Below are 21,636 nucleotides of genomic sequence, written 5' to 3' on the forward strand. Positions count from 1 at the left end.
ATGAGTACTGGAATACAATATAAATAATTAACAAAATCTGTAAAACTTTCTGGCACCAGTTGATTTAGTTTTTCCTCCGGAGTACCCCTTTAAGGCCAAAGAGGCACGTTATCTACCAATGTTTTAGTCCCTTATACTTACTAAGAGCACATGCATTCTTATCTGAGCTCTGCATTCAGTCTGTGTATGGGGGTGGAAAGTGGTTATGTAAGGCTGCGTTCACACGGCCGTCTAGACCCGTCCCGTTCTTCTCCCGTCAAAAATAAAAACGGACAATAACGCATGCAAACGGATGTTGTTATCTGTTTGTATCAGTTATTGTTCAGTTAATGAACCAAGCTAATTTTTTTGGTTATGAGCATCCTCAGAAGTAAAAACAGTTAAAAAAATAGATTGAAAAAAATAAAAATAAAAACGGATGCAAACGGATAACATAAAGGCTCATCCGTTTTCAATAGGCTTTAATGTTAAATTTACTGTATCCGTTTTTTCTTAGTTTTTTTTTTTTATGGGAGAAAAAATACTGCATGCACCGTCTTTTCTCCCGTAAAAAAACAAAAATGGAAATGAGCGCAGACTGGTGCATACGGATGTGAAAGGATTGTTAGAAAAAAAAAATATATATATATATCCCATTGACATCAATGGGATTGTTTTACAACCATTTGTAATCTGTTTACAAGCAGCAACAACTGAACCTAAACAGGGGGGGAAAAAAATGGGGACAGACGGCCGTGTGATCGCACCCTAAGGTGTATAGTCTCCTTCACTGTTACCTCTCCCCCTGCATAGCCTATAATGCCCACAAGGAGGGATATATCGACTTTTTGTTCATGATATCACTGATGTGTTCTCAGAATGTCCCATATAAAAAAATTAAAAAAATAAAAATAAACAAACAGCAAGGGCCTGTTTTTTCTTTTTCTTTCTATAGGAGTGAGAAGATGAATGGTTACACATCTAATCCCCCCCCTGCCCCTAAGTGACAAGTTTATTGACTCCATATTTCCTGGCATTCTGATCACTAAAAAATTTGGTATATATAGGCTGATACGACAAATGCTAAGAAGCTCATCAGGGATATGCCAAGAATTATATGAATAAAAGAAACTAAGACTTCTATTTCAAGTTCAGAATCAGTAGAAAAGTAACATTATAAATATTTTGTCGCTAATAGTTTAAGTTCTCATTAACAGAAAAAACTAAATACAGGAGAGGCACATAGGAAGAATATTGCAAAAGGAAAGGTCCGAGAAGGTTGTGTTTAGTCTACTGCAGTGGTCTCAAACTGTGGCCCTTGAGCTGTTGCAAAACTACCACAGTGCTCTTTGCTGACACCTCTGTTCATTTCAGGAACTGTCCAGAGCAGGATGAGAGGTTTGCTATGGGGATAAGCTCCTACTCTGGACAGTTCCTGACATGGACAGAGGTGTCAGCAGAGAGCACTGTGGTCAGACAGAAAGGAAATTCAAAAAGAATATAACTTTCTGTGGAGCATACAGCAGCTGATAAGTACTGGAAGGGCTAAAATTTTAAATAGAAGTAATTTACAAATCTGTTTACCTTTCTGGCACCAGTTGCTTAAAAATATAAAAATAAAATGTTTTCCAGTGGAGTATCCCTTTAAGGCTCACAGAAGAATGTCCACACAAAAAATGTATTTTGCAGACATTCCCCCGACAGCAGAGCGCCAGCAGGACATGGACTGCTCGGAAAATGCGCAGTCTCATAGACGGCAATGCATTTCTGTGTGTACTTCACAGAAAGAATAGGCATGTCTTCTTTCCACGGACTCTGGAATCAGGATTTCTGCAGCAGAAATTCCACCGTGTGCACAACGCAGCAGAATCCCATTGATAAATAGGACTCCTAATTCCACGCGGAAATTCCATCGTGTAAACATAGCCTAAGGGTTCAAGCACTGACTCGTAGGGATTCTCCCTCCAATAGGTGGCACCAGGGAGCAAGCTTTCTTAGTTCTAATTTGCTTATTTAACATCATCTTACACACAAATGTGCAACTATGATGAATTGATGGCAATTTTGTAGCCATAGTAAAAACTAAAAACGTATGGGTGTCTTAGCTTCTTTACCATATTTATGATTTTAAGGGATCAGTCTAGAGATGTACCTGTTCTTTAGGACGTAAGTACACATTGAACCCCATTGTATTGTTTAAAATTATTTGTTTTACATTTCTCTGTTAATAATACAAGTGAATGTTACTCAAAAACAGCAGAGAAGGATAATAAAGTTAGGTTGTTATTCAGTGTCCATCCCTATTAGCTCATATTTGTAGGTTATTCTTTTATCATTGTCTCTAAGCACTTAAATCCTCCATTAATGCTATTCACACAACATTCCAGGACAGATCTAGAAATTCTCTCTATACATACCGGACATATAAGAGCGGCCATTATAGTCTTCAATTTCCATTTTTGACTCGAATCTCTGAAAGAAAGAAAAAGGAAAAGTTGGTTGTGGATGATCTAAGGCAAGTAAGGATAAACGGATGAGCATTTGTATGACCAGTCATGGAATGACACCATATTCCAGGACCAGTGTAGAAGAATCGGCACAGGATAGTCAGCAGCGAGGTGCACGTTATCCACCCACTTGCCAAACACCGGGTTCAATCCATAATCCCCACTCCAGGATACAGCACCAGTCACAAGGCCCGGTTTAATTGCAGACTAAAATGTATTGCATCAGAGCATAAACAAATGCGATGTTTCGGCTAGTAAGCCTTTCTCAAGCATAGTACAAACATCAATGCAACACTCTTATATAAGTGGCAAATACACGTGATTAATGGTAACAAGTGCAAGTAACAAAAGTAGAAAATACTAGAAAATCAAGAAAAATACAAAATAAATGAATAAAAAAATAATGAAAAATAAAAAATGTAAAAAGGAAAAGGAAGAAAAAAGGGGGAGGAAAAAGAAAAAAATGAAACAAGTAAAGAGATCAGAAAACAGGTGAAACAAGAATAAAGTTACATGTACGAGGCTAAAATCCATATTCAATCCATGTATATGCAAAGTTTTTGTTTTATGACTTTTTCCCTATCGCCTCCCCTCCTAAGCGGAGGGACGTGATCAATCACCTGGAAACGTAGTTGACTGATATTGTGGCCCATCTCTATAAAATGTCTCGGGATGGGAAGATCTACCTTCCCCATCCTGATAGTTGATTTGTGCCTGACGGATTCGGCACTCATTTGTAGTTTCTCCTAGATAATATAACCCACAAGGGCATTGCAACAAATAAATGACAAATGATGACCTACAGGTGTACCTTTCCCTAAAGGTACATTTCTGGCCCGTTTGAGGATGGACAAATGAATCGCCTTTAATTATACTATTGCAGTGGCTGCACCCCAGGCATGGAAAAAAATTACTTTCTGGAGCCCAGCCATGTGCTCCTCTCTTTCTTGTTTTGTTTCAAACTCCCTATGTCGGATTTAAACCAGCAGATCTTTGAAGTTTTGTCCCCTACGGTATGCCATAACCGAAGGGCATGTCAAATCAGTTGTCTGTTATATTATGCTCCAATTCTGTCTGATGATGTTACCAATTTTATTACTGTAAGTGGTGTAAGTGGAAACGAAGGGAATTCTCTCAGTTTTGTCTCTTTGTCTAGTGTTTAATAGCTTATCCCTTGTCTTGTTATCCAAATTAGATCTATGTTGTTGCAACAGCCTTTGTGGGTATTGTGGGTAACCTTTTCCTAAATTTTCTCATCCAATCTGCCCTCCAAATCCTCTGAGGGTGAAACTATTCGCTTTACCCTCAGCATTTGGCTCCAGGGCAGGGATTTGATCATTGATTTGGGACGGAAACTGTCATAGAACAAATTGTTCCTATCGGTCACTTGGGTGTACAGATCTGTCGTTAATTTATTATTGAGCAAAAAGGCTGTTGTATCTAAAAAATTTAGGGACTCCGTTGAACTCACCATAGTTAACCGCAGTTCTGGATAGATATTCATTTCATCAAAAAAGCAATTCAATTCGTCCAGTATCCGTCCAGACCACAAACCTGTCATCGATATATCGAAGCCACAACTGCATGTGTCAAAACAGGGACGAGGGGTATATGTATGATGTTTCTACGTCCGTCATGTAAATATTTGCATAACTGGGTGCTGCGTTCGAGCCCATGGCCGTTCCCCTGTCCTGGACATAGAGATCAACCCCAAACAGAAAATAATTCTGTCTGAGGATGATCCCCAATAAGTCCAGAACAAGTGAACAGACACCGTCTGTCATGTCTGTGTCTCGAAGGCATTTTGCAACTGCCCTAATACCCCGTTCATGGTCGATCAAGGTATATAAATTTACAATGTCAAAAAGGACACCAGTATGGTGTTAGAAAGACAATCCAAATACATCATTTCATTTAAAAAACAAAAATCTGTAGTGTCTTGAACATAAGAAACTGCATTAATGGCAAAATTACGTAGGATTTTATTTACCGTACCTACAACGCAATAGGAGAAAATATGAAGTCCTGCCCGGAGACAATGGGCCTTCCGGGGGCACTCCGTAGATCCTTATGAATTTTCAGCAGTGTATAAAACACAGGTGTACATGGATGATCTTTAAGAATTAGTGTAAATCCTCATCTATTATGCCATTCTCCCTGGCTTGGGACAGAATATTCCCAATCATCTATTGGATCCTACCCAGGGAATCTGTGCTTACTTTTGTGTATACAGTATTATCCTCTAGTTAATCTCCGCAAGATATAGGGGGGTGTCCATCACAACAATGGTACCCCCCCTTATCCGCAGGCTTAATAGTGAATGAACCATCTTTTTCCAAGCCTTTTATGGCTGTAATCTCGGCCCTTGACACATTATGCCACCTTTCCTCATTTTTATGTGACAATTTCAATTCCTCAATTTGTGCGGAGACTGTCTGTCCGCTTCAAGATCAATGTGTAAAGAAAACCAAACATCATCAGTACTAGCGCAATACAAGAGACCCTTCTCTAAAGCCCTTATCTCTATATCGGATAATACAGTGGAGCTGATTTTTACCACCAACGTCCTCTCCTGTTCGCTCGTCCTCTCGAGGGTTTGTGGTCGATTCTCTGCCAAGTTTGAACGCCCCCTTGCGGTGTGGAGGGATTTTTCTTGTTCCTCCACTTTAAGGCACTTATTTTTTTTTTCCCATCTGCTGAGGTAAGGACCTATGGGGGTCCTGAAACGCGTCCAGCCTATGATATACTGATATCTGTGACCACCACCAGTACCCCATTGTGCCCTATTTGGCACTTAACTTTGTTACCTAAGGGATATTTACCTGTCAACCAAAGCAGCGGCAGGCGCACGTAACATACACAAGGATGCCGCCGAGCGTACCAGCTTCCTCTACTACTGTACCCAGCACTGCGATCATGCGAGACGGCCGAGTCTTCAGCAGCGCTCGCTCCTGCAAGGAGAGGCTGCACAGAGGATTAAAGGAGTACTCCAGAATAGGAAAATTGTACTCCATATTGCCAGCAGTAAAAAAATAAAGAGGTATATACACCTTCTTTCACTGCCCGGTGCCTCCAGTAACCCGCTCCGGTCTCTGCCGCGATCCTCTTCCTGGTTGCCAGTGGTCGGCGAGTCATACTGCGCTCAGCCAATCACCGGCCGCAGTGAAGTCCCGACTCGGCCGGCGATAGGCTGAGCGGCAGTGTGACGTTTTCCTCTCCGGCACCTGCTGCCGGGGCCGAAAACGTCACACTGCCGCTCAGCCTATCACCGGCCAAGTCGGGACTTCGCTGCGGCCGGTGATTGGCTGAGTGCAGTATGACTCACCGACCACCGGCAACCAGGAAGAGGATCGTGTCGGAGACCGAAGCGGGTTACCGGAGGAACGAAGGAAGGTATGTACATCTTTATTTTTTAATTTTTTTTACTGCTGGCAGTATGGAGTACAATTTTCCTATTCTGGAGTACTCCTTTAAAACCTGTGTTACAGGAAGATACATTTTCCTCACCTATATCCAACATCCTAGGATTGGTGAGCAACATTGCAATTCAACATACTGCATACATTGCATATAACCTCTGAGGATACTAACGGAGTACTGTAACAGAACAGAACAGTAACAGAACTTGCCATTTGGAATACTTTACTAGTTCTATTAGGTGTATGGTAACATGTTATATCAGTCTATTACCCAGACAGCTCACAAGGGCCCTGAAGTGGGACATTGCAGCAGCCAGAGATTAGCTGATCAGACATGTTGACCCCCGGCAACCAGGATGAACATGGTACTGGGAGGACTGGAGCACCATCGGAGTACTAAAATCACCTTGAGGGGGTTGCAGTAACAGCTTAGCATGTAGCTATGACATAATAGTAGGGGCTGGAAGCATGAAATACCCTGCATACATGTTTCTTCAATAGAGTTTTCTTGCCTAAGGCTTATGGGTGTCTGATCAACTTGAAGACAAACATATTGGTCCTGATATACTAAAAGTGGAGTTTTCTTTGTGGTTTTTTTCCCCACGGTATTTACTAAGGTTTCCCTACATTTATTTATTTATTTTTAAACACATGCTCTGATCTGTAGGGTTTTCCTCAGCTCAAATCCCCCACATTTTCTGTGGAAACTTTTGTAAATATGTTGGGTTTTTGTGAAAATGTTGGGGGACACGCCCCTGTTCGGTAGTCACTCCCCCTTTTTTCCGACGACAATGCTCCTTTTTGGGGTTCTCTCAGTAAAATGGAGAGTTGCAGAGTTCTGGCGCAAAACCCAACAAACCATGTCGGGTTTACAATAGTAAATCAGGGCCATTGTGCGGTAATTTCACCTACCTGAAGCGTCAACGAGTAACACACAAAAACCAGCATTGCTTCCAATTGTACATTGGCATTCAGTGAGTTTTTTGGCAGTGGGGTCTAGGGGGCTGCATATGCTGCCAGGGTACACAAATTAAAGAGACATGTACAAGTAGGTCATTATTACCGATCAGTGAACTGTTTAGCAGAAAAACAAAGATTTATTGTGTGAGAAATGCGGAGGAAGCAGGACACTGGTGGCCCACGGCAAACTGCAAAAAGTGAGGGGGCAGAGGACCACAAAGTCGAGCCACAATCTAATCACAACACTGACCGATACCTTTGGGAGGAACAATAGTCAAGCCAAGGGCACCATGTGGTATTTTATCTATTAAGTTCAGTGGGAGAAAAACAATGGTTCTGATTAGAGATGAGCGAAGTTACAGTGATTCGATTCATCACAAACTTCTCGGCCCGGTGGTTGCTGACTTTATCCTGCATAAATGAGTTCTGCTTTCAGGTGCTCCGGTGGGCGGAGAGTCTCCTAGGACTGTATCCACCTTTTCCAGCCCATCGGTCACCTGAAAGCTGAACTCATTTATGCAGGATAAAGTCAGCAACCGCCGAGCCGAGAAGTTCGTGACGAATCGAATCACTGTAACTTCGCTCATCTCTAGTTCTGATTTACTAAGAGTGTTGTGTCGTTTTCTTTGTGGGTTTTAATTCCCTACAATTTATTTTCCACAGTATTTACTAAGGTTTCCCTAAATTTTTAATTTAATTTATTTATAAATTTATTTATTTTTTTTTTTTTACACCTGCTCTGATCTGTAGGGATTTCCTCAGCTCAAATCCACCACATTTTCTGTGGAAACCTTAGTAAATATATTTTTGTGTGTGTAAAAATGTCGGGGACACGCCCCTTTTTCCAATGGCCACACCCCTTTTTGGGTTCTCTCAGTAAATTGGACAGTTGGTCAGGTTTTTTTTTTCAATTTTTGCACAAATTGTCGCAGACAGAATTACTGGCGCAATGCGCCAGAATCTGACTCGCTACCCCATAATACATGTCGGGTTTACAATAGTAAATCAGGGCCGATATGTCCTCCATATACCTATGTTTTTTTATTGGCATAGCAATAAAGTGATGGCCTTGCAAAAGCTGCAACTGCTGGGATCCACAACGACAAATCAGCAGCGATTCATTGTGTGGAAATGCACCCTAACAGAGTTTTGGATTTTATTCTTTTACAAAAATAAATAAAATCTTCGTAAAACATTGGGATGAATGTACTGGTTATGTGCACCCTAAAAATGCTGGGGTTGTGGTTTAAGTATTGTAGATTTCTGGATACATTTATTATATGTAAAACAGTCTTGACATTTTTGTGCAACTAAAAAGAAAGACGAGCGATATAGACAGAGCTGTAGATAGGAATCACAGGTTTTATCTATTACATTACAATCTTCTTTGGAGTGAATCATTTTTTTATTCTGTTAACATTTAATTACACCATGAACAGTATGGCCGAGCTGGACATCATCTGGTTGTCATGGCAACTCCAGGTCTTGCAGTCTGCCCTACAATAAATTGGCCAATCGGTCCTTCCACCCAAGTGAATGGGGCTGTATTATAATTGACAGTGCCCGGTTTGGTTTCTGCCACCAATGGAGGAGACACACAGCACCCCTACGTGCACCAATAATTTCAAGTAGAAGAGGTTACTGCAAGAGAGATATCAGGCTATATATAAATAAAGCGCGTTTCTGTATTTCTGGTGACTTTTCAGGAAAAACTCCTGTCTGTGTAAATGAGGAGCAGCACTATTTCTGGCCATCATATAACTTGTATATGGGATATTTAAAGGGGTATTCCAGGAATGTTTTTTATTTGACTATGCTACAGGGGCTGTAAAGTTAGTGTAGTTACTAATATAGTGTCTGTACCTGTATGTGATGGCTGGTCTCACAATTCTTATGTGATCTTTGCTCTGAATGTTCATTTTTAACAGTATACAAAATGACTCCAGTTATTCCCAGGATGCAGGAGACACTACCTTACTAGTCAGGTGATGATGCAACAGCTGGAGGCACCCTGATTAGAAAGCACTTGGCTTTTGCATGGAATACAGCTCGGGAATTATGGGATTTGCAGTAAAAGAGAAAACTCACAAAAAGATAGCCACAGCTTTATGGTAATCTCACAACATAGCCATTTAGCCCAAAGACAGGTGCAAATCATTCCTAAGCATGTCCATTACTGTCTGCCAGGTACGTACTAAAATCACCTTATGGTGGATAACCCCTTTAAGGCCAGGTTCACACCATGGAATTTCTGCACTAGGACTGCACAGACTGCATTGCCCTCCCCATAGACGGCAATGCATTTCTGAGCAGTTTCACCAAAAGAATGTCCATTTCTTAGGGGGCTCCACTGAGAAATGCATTGCCGTCTATACGACAGAAATGCAGTCTGCACAGTCCTAGTGCAGCACTCGGGATCTCCGGGCTGGAATTCTGTGGTGTGAACTTGGCCTAAAATTCCCCGGGAATTTCTATAGCCCAAGAGTAACATGTATAGGAGATGTACTGGAAGTCCCATAGACTTGAATGGGTCTTTAGACACGTTCAACTCTCTCCTTCGGCCTAAAGTACAGACCCCAATCACTGATCTCTGTGTTGAAGACCTGGCCAAATACTTCAAAACTAAAATCGATGACATTCGTGATTAAATCCTCTACCAGTCCCCTAAAAGTTCTGATCCAATTCCCAGCCATGTCTCCTCTTCATCACTCAGTTTATGAGCCTGTAACGGAGGATGAGGTTTCCAGGCTCCTCTCCTCCACCCGCCCCACTACCTGCTCTACTGACCCCATGCCTTCACACCTCATCCAGTCTCTCTCTCCTGCTATCAGCTGTCACCTAACTAAAATCTTTAACCTCTCCCTCTCTTCTGGGGTCTTCCCTCTTCTGTCAAACACTATCATAACCCCACTATTGAAAAAACCATCTCTGTACCCATCCTGTGCAGCCAACTATCGACCCGTGTCAAATCTCCCCTTTATCTCCAAACTCCTGGAACGCTTGGTCTACTCCCGCCTTATCCGCTATCTCTCCGAGAACTCTCTCCTTGACCCCTTACAGTCTGGTTTACGCTCCCTTCACTCCACAGAAACGGCCCTAAGCAAAGTCACTAACGATCTTCTGATGGCCAAATCAAATGGAAATTTCTCTTTACTGATTCTCTTGGACCTGTCTGTGGCTTTTGACACTGTGGATCACCAACTCCTCCTCAGTAGTCTCCGCTCCATCGGTCTCAACGATTTTGCTCTCGCCTGGTTTTCCTTCCATCTCTCTGGCCGCTCCTTTATAGTCTCGTTTTCTGGCTCTACTTCTTCTCCTCTTCCCCTTGCTGTCGGGGTTCCCCAGGGATCGGTCCTAGGTCCTCTACTCTTTTCACTCTACACATTCCCCATTGGAAAAACAATCAGTAGATTTGGTTTCCAGTTCCACCTCTACGCTGATGACACCCAACTCTATACCTCTTCCTCCAACATCACCCCTGCACTCCTACAGAATACCAGTGACTGTCTCTCTGCAGTCTCAGACATCATGTCCTCTTTATATCTGAAACTAAATCTTTCAAAAACAGAACTTTTCTCCATCAACTGATACTGTACCTAATCCTGACATTTCCATCTCGGTATGTGGTACTACCATAACGCCTGGGCAGCAGGCTCGCTGTCTTGGAGTTATACTTGACTCTGATCTGTCTTTCACTCTTTCACTCCCCATATTCAGTCCCTTTCACGTTCTTGTCACCTGCATCTCAAAAACATTTCCAGAATCCGCCCGTTTCTCACTACTGAAACTGCTAAAACTCTCATTATTGCTTTGATTCCCTCCCGCCTCAACTACTGTAACTCTTTACTAATAGGCCTTCCTTTCGCCATACTCTCTCCTCTTCAGTCCATCCTTAATGCCGCAGCCAGACTCATCTTCCTCTCCAGCCGCTACACCGACGCCTCCTCCCTGTGCCAGTCGCTACACTGGTTACCAATTCAGTCCAGAATACAGTCCAAAATCCTCAGTCTCACACACAAAGCTCTCCACAATGCTGCACCTCCCTACATCTCCTCTCTCATCTCTGTCTACCATCCTACACGTTCTCTCCGATCTGCTAATGACCTCACACTAACATCTTCTATAATCCGAACTTCTCACTCCCGTCTCCAAGACTTCACTCGTGCTGCATCGGTTCTCTGGAATGCTATCCCTCAATCCCTCAGACTCAACAACAACATCCATAGTTTCAAACTTGGCCTGAAAACACCTCTCTTCAGACAGGCCTATAACATTCATTAATTATCCTCACACCTCTTGTTTGAATAGTTATTGTGTAATATTATGTCTGATACTTGTCTTTGTTTGTATCCCGTAATTGTCAGCGCTGCGGAATCTGTAGGCGCTATATAAATAAAAAATAAAAAATAATAATTATTATTATTATTACTATTATTATTATTATTATTATAAACACACTTTTGCAAAAGAGGGTGTGTTGGGGTTAATTTAAAGGAGATCTGTAGTGTCCATTTTTTTTTTTTTTATAATCCCCTGTGTCCGGGCAGCAAAAAGTTATAAAACAAACTTTAACTCACCTTCCAACATTCCCCGTGGCGCCAATATTGGTGTCCTGGTGCCGGTCTTCTTCTTGCTTCCTGGGGACAATGGGGGACATTTCCTAATCTAGTCTATTCTGGGTATGCTTATAGACCAGCGTATGTGGTAGTCTCCTGTCTATTGTGCTACTAATTTATCAAAGGTCTCACGGCCCTTGATAAATTATGTGCTCAGACTTCAGGGTCTACAGCTTAAGCTGCATTTAGACCTGCTCCAACATGGTCTGACATTTCAGTGTATTTTGGGCAGATGCGACTTGTCGCACAAAAGTCGCACTTGATAAATTCAGCACCAATGCATTTTCCAATGTATTTCCGACTAAAATAGACTTGCATGCATCATGTTCTAAAAATCCTCTACAGCAAAAGTCGCAGAAAAGTCGCACATATTTAGACTGCGACTTTCTGTGCGACAAATTTAAACAGGAAAAACCAGTCTAAATCCTTTGATAAATCTCCCCCAATGAGTCCTACTGCACTCAGTTTATCGCCGGCCGCAGTGGAACCCAGGCTCCTTACATGACTGTGCGCTCAGCCTATTACCGGCTGAGGCAGGACACCGCTGCGCCCGGCACTACGCTGACCGCAGTGTGACTTATTGTCCCCAGGAAGCAAACTAGCACCGGGACACCGATATCGGCACAACAGGGGGAATGTCTGAATAGGAGATTGTTTTGTTACTTTTTGCAGCCTGGGCACAGGGGATTATAAAAAATTTACACTACAGATCTCCTTTATCTAGACTATATTTTTAGTTAACATATAAGTTACATGTGTACCAAGTAGGGCTGGGCGGTATGACCAAATGTGTGTATCACGGTATTTTTGTAACTTATGGCGGCTCCACGGTATATAACGGTATCTCCTCCCCCCCCCCCCCCCAAAATTAATTATCAGCCCAGCGCTGTCTTTCAGTTCCTGAAATGTCTTCTCTCCTAGATTTACCATCAGCTTTGAGTGATATTACTGAAAAGCAGAAGTGCTTAGATCCACAGGTAAATATACAGAGCAGGATTATCTAGTGCTGAGGCGTATCTATATATATTTATAAAACTCCGTGTGAAATCCCAGTACAGGACATGGACTACCCTTAGGCCCTGTCAGATTGAGTCCCTCAGTGACCTGGAGGCTCCCCTGCAGGGACTCCTCCTATTGGTTTTATAAAAGGTGTGTGTGTCACAGTATAGAGGACCTGTGGGAGGTTTCAAGGACTTGTGTGTAAGTCTGTCACATGTTAATTTATGCAGTCACATGGTTTGTTATCACATGTTCTCCCAGAGAGCACCAGCTTAACCTATGACCCGCAGCTTGACCAGAGCTGCGCTGTCCCCATCAGGGTACTACTCACGTCACCCGCAAGTGCTGCTCTCCTCGTCCTCCTGTTTGTTGCGGCCGCCGGCGCTGACACTATAGCTGTATCCCTATGCCCGGGCTGCAAAAGGTGAACAAAATTAAACTAACGCATGTTCCTACATCGGCCTTATGCTCTTCCTGGGGACGTGAATGTCGGAGAGCCGTCAGCCTATCACCGGCCGCAGCGATGTTCTGCCTCGGCCTGTGATAGGCTGAGCCCACTGTCATGTACGCTTCCTACATGACAGTGGGCTCAGCCTATCACCGGCCGAGGCGGAACATCGCTGCGGCCGGTGATAGGTTGACGGCTGTGCGACGTTCCATTCCCTAGGAAGTAGGTCCGGACCGATGCGATGAGGAAGGAGAGTTAAAGGGGTTCTCCCTTGTTTATACTGTTTTTTGTTATGTTATGTGTGTATAAGTATGTGTTTTTTTATGTGTGTTGTGATTATGTATATATGCATTTTCTTACCTTTTGTGAAGATCCGGAAGCTGGCCCCTTTTTCATCCAGTGGCTTGCTGTGTACCTCGGCCTCCGCCACGTTGTGTTTGGTAATTGGGATGTCGGGGGGTGTGTTCTTGCTTCTGTCCTTCCTATCTTCTGACGTCTGAGGCGAATCTTTTCTTCCTGTTTCTTCCATGGCTCAGCGACGAATCTGCAGCCTCTTTTGGTGCATGCGCAGTTAGTTTTTTTTTTTTTTTTTACCAATAAAGTTTTTTTGTCTAATTGTCAAACGGTCTGCGCATGCGCGAGTACGCAAGTGCTACGCTAACAGCGTAGGGTACATTAGGTCTACACTAATAGCGTAGCTTCACGCAAGCGCAGACAGTTTGTCAATTAGACAAAAAAACTTTATTGGTAAAAAATAAATAAAAAAAAAACTACCTACGCATGCGCCGGAAGAGGCCGCAGATTTGTCGCTGAGCCACGGAAGAAACAGGAAGAAAAGATTTGCCTCGGACGTCAGAAGATAGGAAGGACAGAAGCAGGAACACACCCCCCCGACATCCCACTTACCGAACACAACATGGCGGAGGCCGAGGTGCACAGCAAGCCCCTGGAAGAAAAAGGGGCCAGCTTCCGGATCTTCACAAAAGGTAAGAAAATACATAATCACAACACACACAAAAAAAACACATACTTATACACACATAACACACAAACATAATAACAACAGTATAAACAAGGGAGAATAGCCCGGGCATAGGAATACAGTATAGAGCAGTGGTCTTCAACCTGCAGACCTCCAGATGTTGCAAAACTACAACTCCCAGCATGCCCGGACAGCCCACGGCTGTCCGGGCATGCTGGGAGTTGTAGTTTTGCAACATCTGGAGATTGAAGACCACTGGTATAGAGTGTCAGCGCCGGCGGCCGCAAAAAACAGGAGGACGAGGAGGGCAGCGCTTGGGGGTGACATATGTGAGTAGTACCCTGATGGGAACAGCGCGGCGCTGGGCTAATAATTCATTGAGGGGGGGGGGCAGAACAGCGCTTGCGGGTCACATATGATTATTTCCCCGATGTGGGGACAGTGCAGTGCTGGGCTGACAATTCATTCATTAATTCATTCATTCATTCCCGAGGGGGAGGGGCAAAACCGGCCACCCGCACTAAATTGCACCCCCAGAATCCCCCCCCCCCTTCATACTCGCCCGCCGACCAGGAGCCCCACGGTTGCACGCAAACATGCCTGAACCAAAACTACAACTACCAGCATGTTGCACCGTAAGCTAAACTGTATAACTATAAAGTGTAACATGCTGGGAGTTGTAGTTTTGGTTTCAGTAGCCGGGGGCCGCTGCTCAGAGCCCCCCAGCCGGTGTGAGGGGATCTCAGGAGCGAGGGCAGAGCCAGAGCCATGCTGGTGGCGGGAAGGGTGGTTGTATATGTATGTAATGTATGATTAGGGGGGGGGGGGGGTGTATGTATGATGTGTGCATATGTATGGTGTATGTATGATGTGTGCATATGTATGGTGTATGTGTCATGTGTATATATGAAGTGCATGTGTGTATGGTGTATGTATAATTTGTGCATATGTATGGTGTATGTGTGCATGGTGTCTGTGTATGTAATGTATGATACAGGGGGCAGGTGTATGTATGATGTATGCATATGTATGGTGTGAGTGTATGTGTATATATGATGTATGTATGGTATATGTGTGATGTGTGTATGTAATGTTTGATGTGGGGGGGGGGGGCAGCGGCGGGTGTATGTATGATGTGTCTGTATGTATGTATGTAATGTATAATATAGGGGGCAGTGGCCAGTGTATGTATGATATGTGTATGCATGTATGTTTTGTACAGGGGCAGACTGACAAGTGCTGCTGCCAGTTGTGCTATATAATTTTATTTATTTTTAGTGGTTTCTGGCCCCCCGCACTAAATTGCACCCCCAGAATCCCACCCTTCATACTCACCCGCCGACCAGGAGCCCCACGGATGCACGCAAACACGCCTGAACCAAAACTACAACTCCCAGCATGTTTCACCGTAACCTAAATTGTAGAACTATAACGTGTAACATGCTGGGAGTTGTAGTTTTGGTTCGGGTCAGCTGCAGAGCCATAGGCTGTATCAGGGCATGCTGGGTGTTGTAGTTACTAACTGTAATTCCCAGTATTCCTTGACACATCCTATGGCTCTGCAGCTGACACGAACGAAAACTACAACTCCCAGCATGTTACACAATAACCTTAACTGTACTACTATACAGTGCATCATGCTGCAACACCCACACAACCATGGGCTGTATCAGGGCATGCTGGGAGTTGTAGTTATCTAGTAACTAAATGCAACTTCCAGCATTTTCTGACACATAAATTAGAGTAAATAAAAGGCACCATATAAACTGGAGAAGCAGAACACCACCCCCCCCCCAGTCCCCCAGTAACTCAGTGTTGTTCAGTGTTTTCCAAGCAAAAGACTCCATATATAAGTCCCTATGAAGACTGAAAAATAGTGATTCAAATATTTTAAGAAGTGTGTATATATGTGAATAAGCCCCTTTCCTAATAAAAGTTCCGATAAAAACTACAGATCATGTCACACAAGATTACCCTCATACATCCCTGTATATGGAAGAATTGTAATTATAGGGGTCAGATTGGGGGGGGGGGGGGGGGGGAGTTGCCTCGGGCGTAAAAGGAGCTAGCTACAGCTCTCCCGCCGCTAATAGCCTGGCATGCTGCGATCACCGTGGCCGTTATTAAACCATTAGATCACCTCTGTTAAAGTTGACAGCAGTGTCTAAAGGGATCTTATAACCATCCCTGGTGGTCTAGTGGGGTGGATCATACTACTTTGGTTGAAATTATTTTATCTACCAGAACAAGTGGATTTTCATGAGGGACAAGTAGATTGTGTTCCGCTTTAGTCCCTTGGACAAGTATTTTTTATTTCCACACCTCTGTAATTACACCTGTCTTCTACTCATTAAAGCCTCCGTTTGACCATAACTGGTTGTGGACTCTCATTTCACTACCAGCAATTGAGATAGTGGAGAATCCGGGCGTGTGGTGTTCCAGAACCCGAAAACCACACTGCCTCATGAACACTAGGGGTTAATACCATCCAGCCCCCAGGGTTAATACCATCTGATCCCACCAACCGCCACACGCGTGGTCCCGCCATTCACCCGGTGGTTCACCACATCAGCGCATATGTAAGTCTCTAGCATAACTTCCAAACGGCTGGAGATATTTTAATTAAAAAAAAAAAAAAAAAAAAAAAAAAAAAAAAAAACTTACAGATGTTACTTATGCATCAACTAAAAATAACTGGTGTTTGTTACCTTAAACTACAAATCCCATGATTTTGCGTTTGTGTGAGGTAATATTTCTCCCTCCGACACATCAGCCACCCAACCCATTGAAACACACCTGTTATCCCTTAAATGCAATAGACCAGTGTTTTCTGACCAGGGTGCCTCCAGCTGTTGCAAAAACAATGATCTTTCTCCTTCCCAGCGGGTCACTTCACCCATTAAAGCAAAGACAGGCTCCCTCTGATCACCTGACTAGTGATGTAATGTCTCGGACCGCATTGCAACCTGGGAAAACCTGAGACACCACTAATTTTGTATGATGTTAAAAATAAACCTTGGGGCAAAAAATAAAAATAAAAAAAAAAATCACAGAAGAATTGCGAGACCGGCAATTAACATAGGTACAGACACTAAGTTATGAACTACACTAACTTTACAGCTCCTGTAGCATAGTCAAAAAAAAAATAATTTTTAAATCTCAGAATACCCCTTTAACTGTCTAGCAGGCTGGTGCAGAAAATAGTTAGTGCTGGAGCAAGGAGAGAGGACGGGAGTTGTAGAGAGGATTTGTTGTGGGCTGAGAGAAAATTGAAGGGGGGAAGGAGAGAAGACATCGATGTGGGGGCAGGGAGAGGGCATGGCAGTGCTGCTGCAGTGATGAGTGCAGGGAGGTGTGCAGCCTATCACTGCTGAGGCTTCAGGAGAATGAGAAAGCTGGGTGGCAGGAATAGCTGGCAATGCTGGGTACTCAACTAGTAGTGCATATGCTCCAAAGCTCTTTTAGCTTTACAGTGTACTGTCCTTTTAATTAACTCTTGACCTGTCGCACAGACTATAATGGACCAAGCGCTTCACCCAGCTAAAACTAATGATAAGATTGGATCTCAGCAGAGAGATCCGGACCATCTTAACTTTGGCATTTCTGTGCGACATGTCATAAGTTTATTCAAATGACAGTAATGCTTTAAAATTGGCACAAATGGTGTTTCCCCTGACAGGAGCTTTATGGAAAGGGTTTCTATGGGAGGGCAGCTGCATGCAAACCTTACATTACCAAACATCAGAGTCACCAATGGGCTCTGGAGTGAGGAATCACACTTCTATCTGACCTCTGAGGTATGGGTCTGGGCAGGGGTTTAAAGGGGTACTCCGGTGAAAACCTTTTTTCTTTTAAATCAACTGGTGCCAGAAAGTTAAAACAGATTTGTAAATTACTTCTATTAAAAAATCTTAATCCTTCCTGTACTTATTAGCTGCTGAATACTACAGAGGAAATTCTTTTCTTTTTGGAATGCTCTCTGATGACATCACGAGCACAGTGCTCTTTGCTGACGTCATAATAATAATAACTCTTTATTTATTGTTGTCCTTAGTGGGATTTGAACCCAAGGCCCCTGCACTGCAAGGCAGCAGTGCTAACCACTGAGCCACCATGCTGCCCTTAGCATACATCTGCTATGCATCTGCTATGCATCTGCTATGCATCTGCTATGCATCTGCTATGCATCTGCTATGCATCTGCTATGCATCTGCTATGCATCTGCTGTGCATGGTTGCTAAAATGGACAGAGATGTCAGCAGAGAGCACTGTGTTCGTGATGTCATCAGTGTTCCAAAAAGAAAGGAATTTCCTCAGTAGCATTCAGCAGCTAATAAGGACTGGAAGGATTAAAAATTTTTAATAGAAGTAATTTACAAATGTGTTTAACTTTCTGGCACCAGTTGATTTAAAAGAAAAAAAGGTTTTTACCGAAGTACCCCTTTAACTCCTGGGGAAAAAAAGTGGGGGAACTCACCCAAGATTTCCACTCAAGGGCTGGTCCTGCAGGACTCCTGCTAATGGGAAAAGTGTTCCTGCTGTGAAAAAAGTGCAGGAACTCCTTTCCCATGCAATCCTGAAGGACTTGAGCCATGAGTCTGGGTATAACAAATGTCAGGAGAACAATACCTACCTGACTGCAGTGTGCCAGCTGTAACGTTTGGAGAAGGAATAATGCTATGGGGTTGTTTTCCCAAGCCCCTCATCTTCCTGTTCCAGCATGACTGCGCCCCCTAATGCACAAAGCAAGGACCATGACGGGGGATTGCAGTAAAGAAGAACTGGACTGATCACACAGAACCCTGACCTCAACCTCAGACACCATCTAGTTCATCCCGAACTAGAACAGATTGTGAGCCAGACCCTCTCCTACATCAGTGTCTGAGCTCACCAATGCTCCTCCAGATCAGTGCTTCCCAACCAGGGTGCCTCCAGCTGTTGCAAAACTACAACTCACAGCATGCCTGAGATCAGTGCTTCCCAACCAGGGTGCCTCCAGCTGTTGCAAAACTACAACTCACAGCATGCCCGGACAGCCGAAGGCTGTCCGGGCATGCTGGGAGTTGTAGTTTTGCAACAGCTGGAGGCACCCTGGTTGGGAAGCACTGATCTAGATGAAGGGACAAAAAGTCTCACAAAATCTTAGAGAAAATCTTACCAGGAGAGCTGTTATAAACTGCATAGGGTGCACAACTACATGTTAAAAGGGGGTACTCCAAATACTAGAATTTTTTTTAATATATGGGGCTGCAATAAAAAAAACAAAAAAAAAAAAAACATAAGCACATGCTCACTCCTCCGCCTCTGTCTCAGGAATAGCAACTAGAGTGCTCAGCAGGGGACCCGAAGACTAAGGGGTCCCGAGGAGCAAGATATAGGTCAGTATGCAGCTTTTTTTTTTTCTTTTCTTTTTTACATTGCGGCCCCAGCAAATCCTAAAAACATTTTAGTACCCTTTTATATGGCGGCGTTTCCCAGCTAGTGTGCTATTGCAGAACTACAACTCCCGAAGGCTGTTCAGGCATGTTGGGAGTTGAAGTTTTGCAACAGCTGGAGGCACACTGGTTGGGAAACACTGGTAAATGGATTTAGAATGGGATGTCCTAAAAAATATAAGCCCTGTAGGTGTAATGTGGAGGTGTCCCTATACTTTCGTCCATACAGTGTGCACCAGTATATGGGGGCACTCTGCCCTAAGCCCATCTATAGTAGCTCCACGTGTTCCCCAGTAAAGGAGGGGTGCAGGGTCACGTGAGGACAGGAGCACAGTATGTCACGTGAGCAGCCCCCCCCCATGTCACTAGTAGTCCTCACCGTGCCACAGGTTGCCCCCTTACCCCCCACCCAGTATACAGACAGACACATTTATACAGCCCGCAGGACTGACCCAACCCCGAAACCGATCACACATACCGTGCGCTGGGGCCCAAGCGACTCCCGCAGCGAAGGGGTTAATCAATACAGCTATCGATATGTCTCGTCTGCTCTCACCTCTCTGGGCTCCTCCTCCTCCGGGAGCTTCATTCACGCCCGGTGGCTCAGCTAGCGGTGGCCCGTGGAGTCTTCGTCCCGCCCGCTGCGGGGCCCGGCGGCGGCGACTTTACCGGAGCTGAACCGGCCCCGGCGACAACTTCCGGGGCAGCTGCCAGGCGACAGGGAAGAGAAGCGAGCGCGGAGCGGTCCGAGGAGAGCTAGTCAGACAGGAGCAGACGAGCGCCGAGCGGATCGATGTGTGTGTGCGCGCTAGGAGGTCATGTGGACATGGCTGAGGCTGCGCTGTATATGGGGGGAAACGGGAAGAAGGAAAACTTCCGCTGTATGGACGAGCTTCTGCACTTGGCTACTGCTTCTAGTCATAAGTGATAACTTATAACAGTATTTCCCAACCAGGGTGCCCCCAGCTGTTGCAAAACTACAACTCCCAGCATGCCCGGACAGCCGTTGGCTGTCCGGGCATGCCGGGAGTTGTAGTTTTGCAACAGCTGGAGGCGTCCTGTATGGAAAACTGTATATATAGACCTCCCATGCAAAAACGTATGCAACAAGATGCATCCGGTTGTGTACGGCTTTGTGCGTTTTTTTTTTTACCGTACACAAAACTGCAGTCTACTACGGTTTTGTGTCGTGTTTAAAAACCGTATACGTTTTGTTTTTTAACATTGAAGTCAATGAAAAACGGATGTGTCTACAGTGCCATACGGTTTTTGGGATACATTTTTTTCTTTTCTTGTACATGGCAAACCACACCTACGTTCCTTGGAATTTCAATAAAACAATTCGTACTTTATTCCACTAAAGTGTTAACCAAAAAAAAAGTATACGTTTTTTTTATTACATAAACTGATGAAATAGGACCTCTAAATTCAAACCGCATACGGTGTGTTCCCACCTGGCGTATACGCAGCGTATTTCATGTTGCACAAAACTTGTAGTGCGTTTTAAAGGCGAGGCCGTGTGCCTGCCTGACTGTGACATGCCGCTACGCCTCCAAAACTCACTGCACACATAGGGCTGCCGCCGGAAAGCCCTGTGTGTTTAGTGAGCGAGGAATACGCAGCGTATTTCCCGCTGCTGCCGCAAATTTTGTGCAGCTTGCAATACGCTGCGTATCCGCCAGGTGGGAATGCACCCTGAATCCGTATGCAGTTTCATTTCAGAGCACAGTGTCAGTTTTTAGGGCAGTGGTCTCCAACCTGTGGTCCTCCAGATGTTACAAAACTACAACTCCCAGCATGCCCGGACAGCCGATGGCTGTCCGGGCATGCTGGGAGTTGTAGTTTTGTAACATCTGGAGGTCCGCAGGTTGAAGACCACTGTTTTAGGGCATAGGTTCCACAAAAAAAAAAAAAAAACTAATCATGATGTGAATGCACCCTTACCATGCGTTCACACCACGGTTTGTGTAAACGGTTTAGGGATATTAAAATCGTATGTATACACGCGCTGGGTTCACACTACGATTTGAAGTACGGTTCCCGTATACGGCTGGGAGGAGGGGTGGGCGTGGCTTAATCGTGGCGCCCGCACTCAGCCGTATTCGGGAACCGTAGTTAATGTATGTCTATGAGCCGACCGGAGTGAACCGCAGCCTCCGGTTGGCTGCTTCTTCGGCCGTATGCGGCTCATAGACATACATTAACTACGGTTCCCGAATACGGCTGAGTGCGGGTGCCGCGATTAAGCCACGCCCACCCCTCCTCCCAGCCGTATACGGGAACCGTAGTTC

At 44.3% G+C, this 21,636-nt stretch overlaps 1 protein-coding gene across 12 annotated transcripts in view; it reads right to left on the reverse strand.

Moving 5' to 3' along the window:
- IKZF4 (IKAROS family zinc finger 4) overlaps positions 1-20,308 on the reverse strand; it is a 40,238-nt gene extending 19,930 nt beyond the window's left edge. For 9 of the 12 annotated variants that reach the window (XM_056562334.1, XM_056562333.1, XM_056562332.1 and 6 more), the window contains exons 1-3: positions 19,902-20,308; positions 11,443-11,502; positions 2,397-2,451 (exon numbers count right to left, since the gene is read on the reverse strand). In XM_056562334.1, coding sequence (XP_056418309.1) covers positions 2,397-2,451; positions 11,443-11,502; positions 19,902-19,934 — 148 coding nt within the window. In that variant the 5' untranslated portion in view covers positions 19,935-20,308. Of the gene's footprint in view, positions 1-2,396; positions 2,452-11,158; positions 11,250-11,442; positions 11,503-19,901 lie in introns of all 12 variants that reach the window. The other 3 variants (XM_056562329.1, XM_056562328.1, XM_056562327.1) reach the window with 3 other exon arrangements.
- Positions 20,309-21,636: the final 1,328 nt, after the last annotated feature.

The sequence above is a fragment of the Hyla sarda genome, chromosome 2, assembly GCF_029499605.1.
Source record: "Hyla sarda isolate aHylSar1 chromosome 2, aHylSar1.hap1, whole genome shotgun sequence".
Lineage (NCBI taxonomy): Eukaryota > Metazoa > Chordata > Amphibia > Anura > Hylidae > Hyla > Hyla sarda.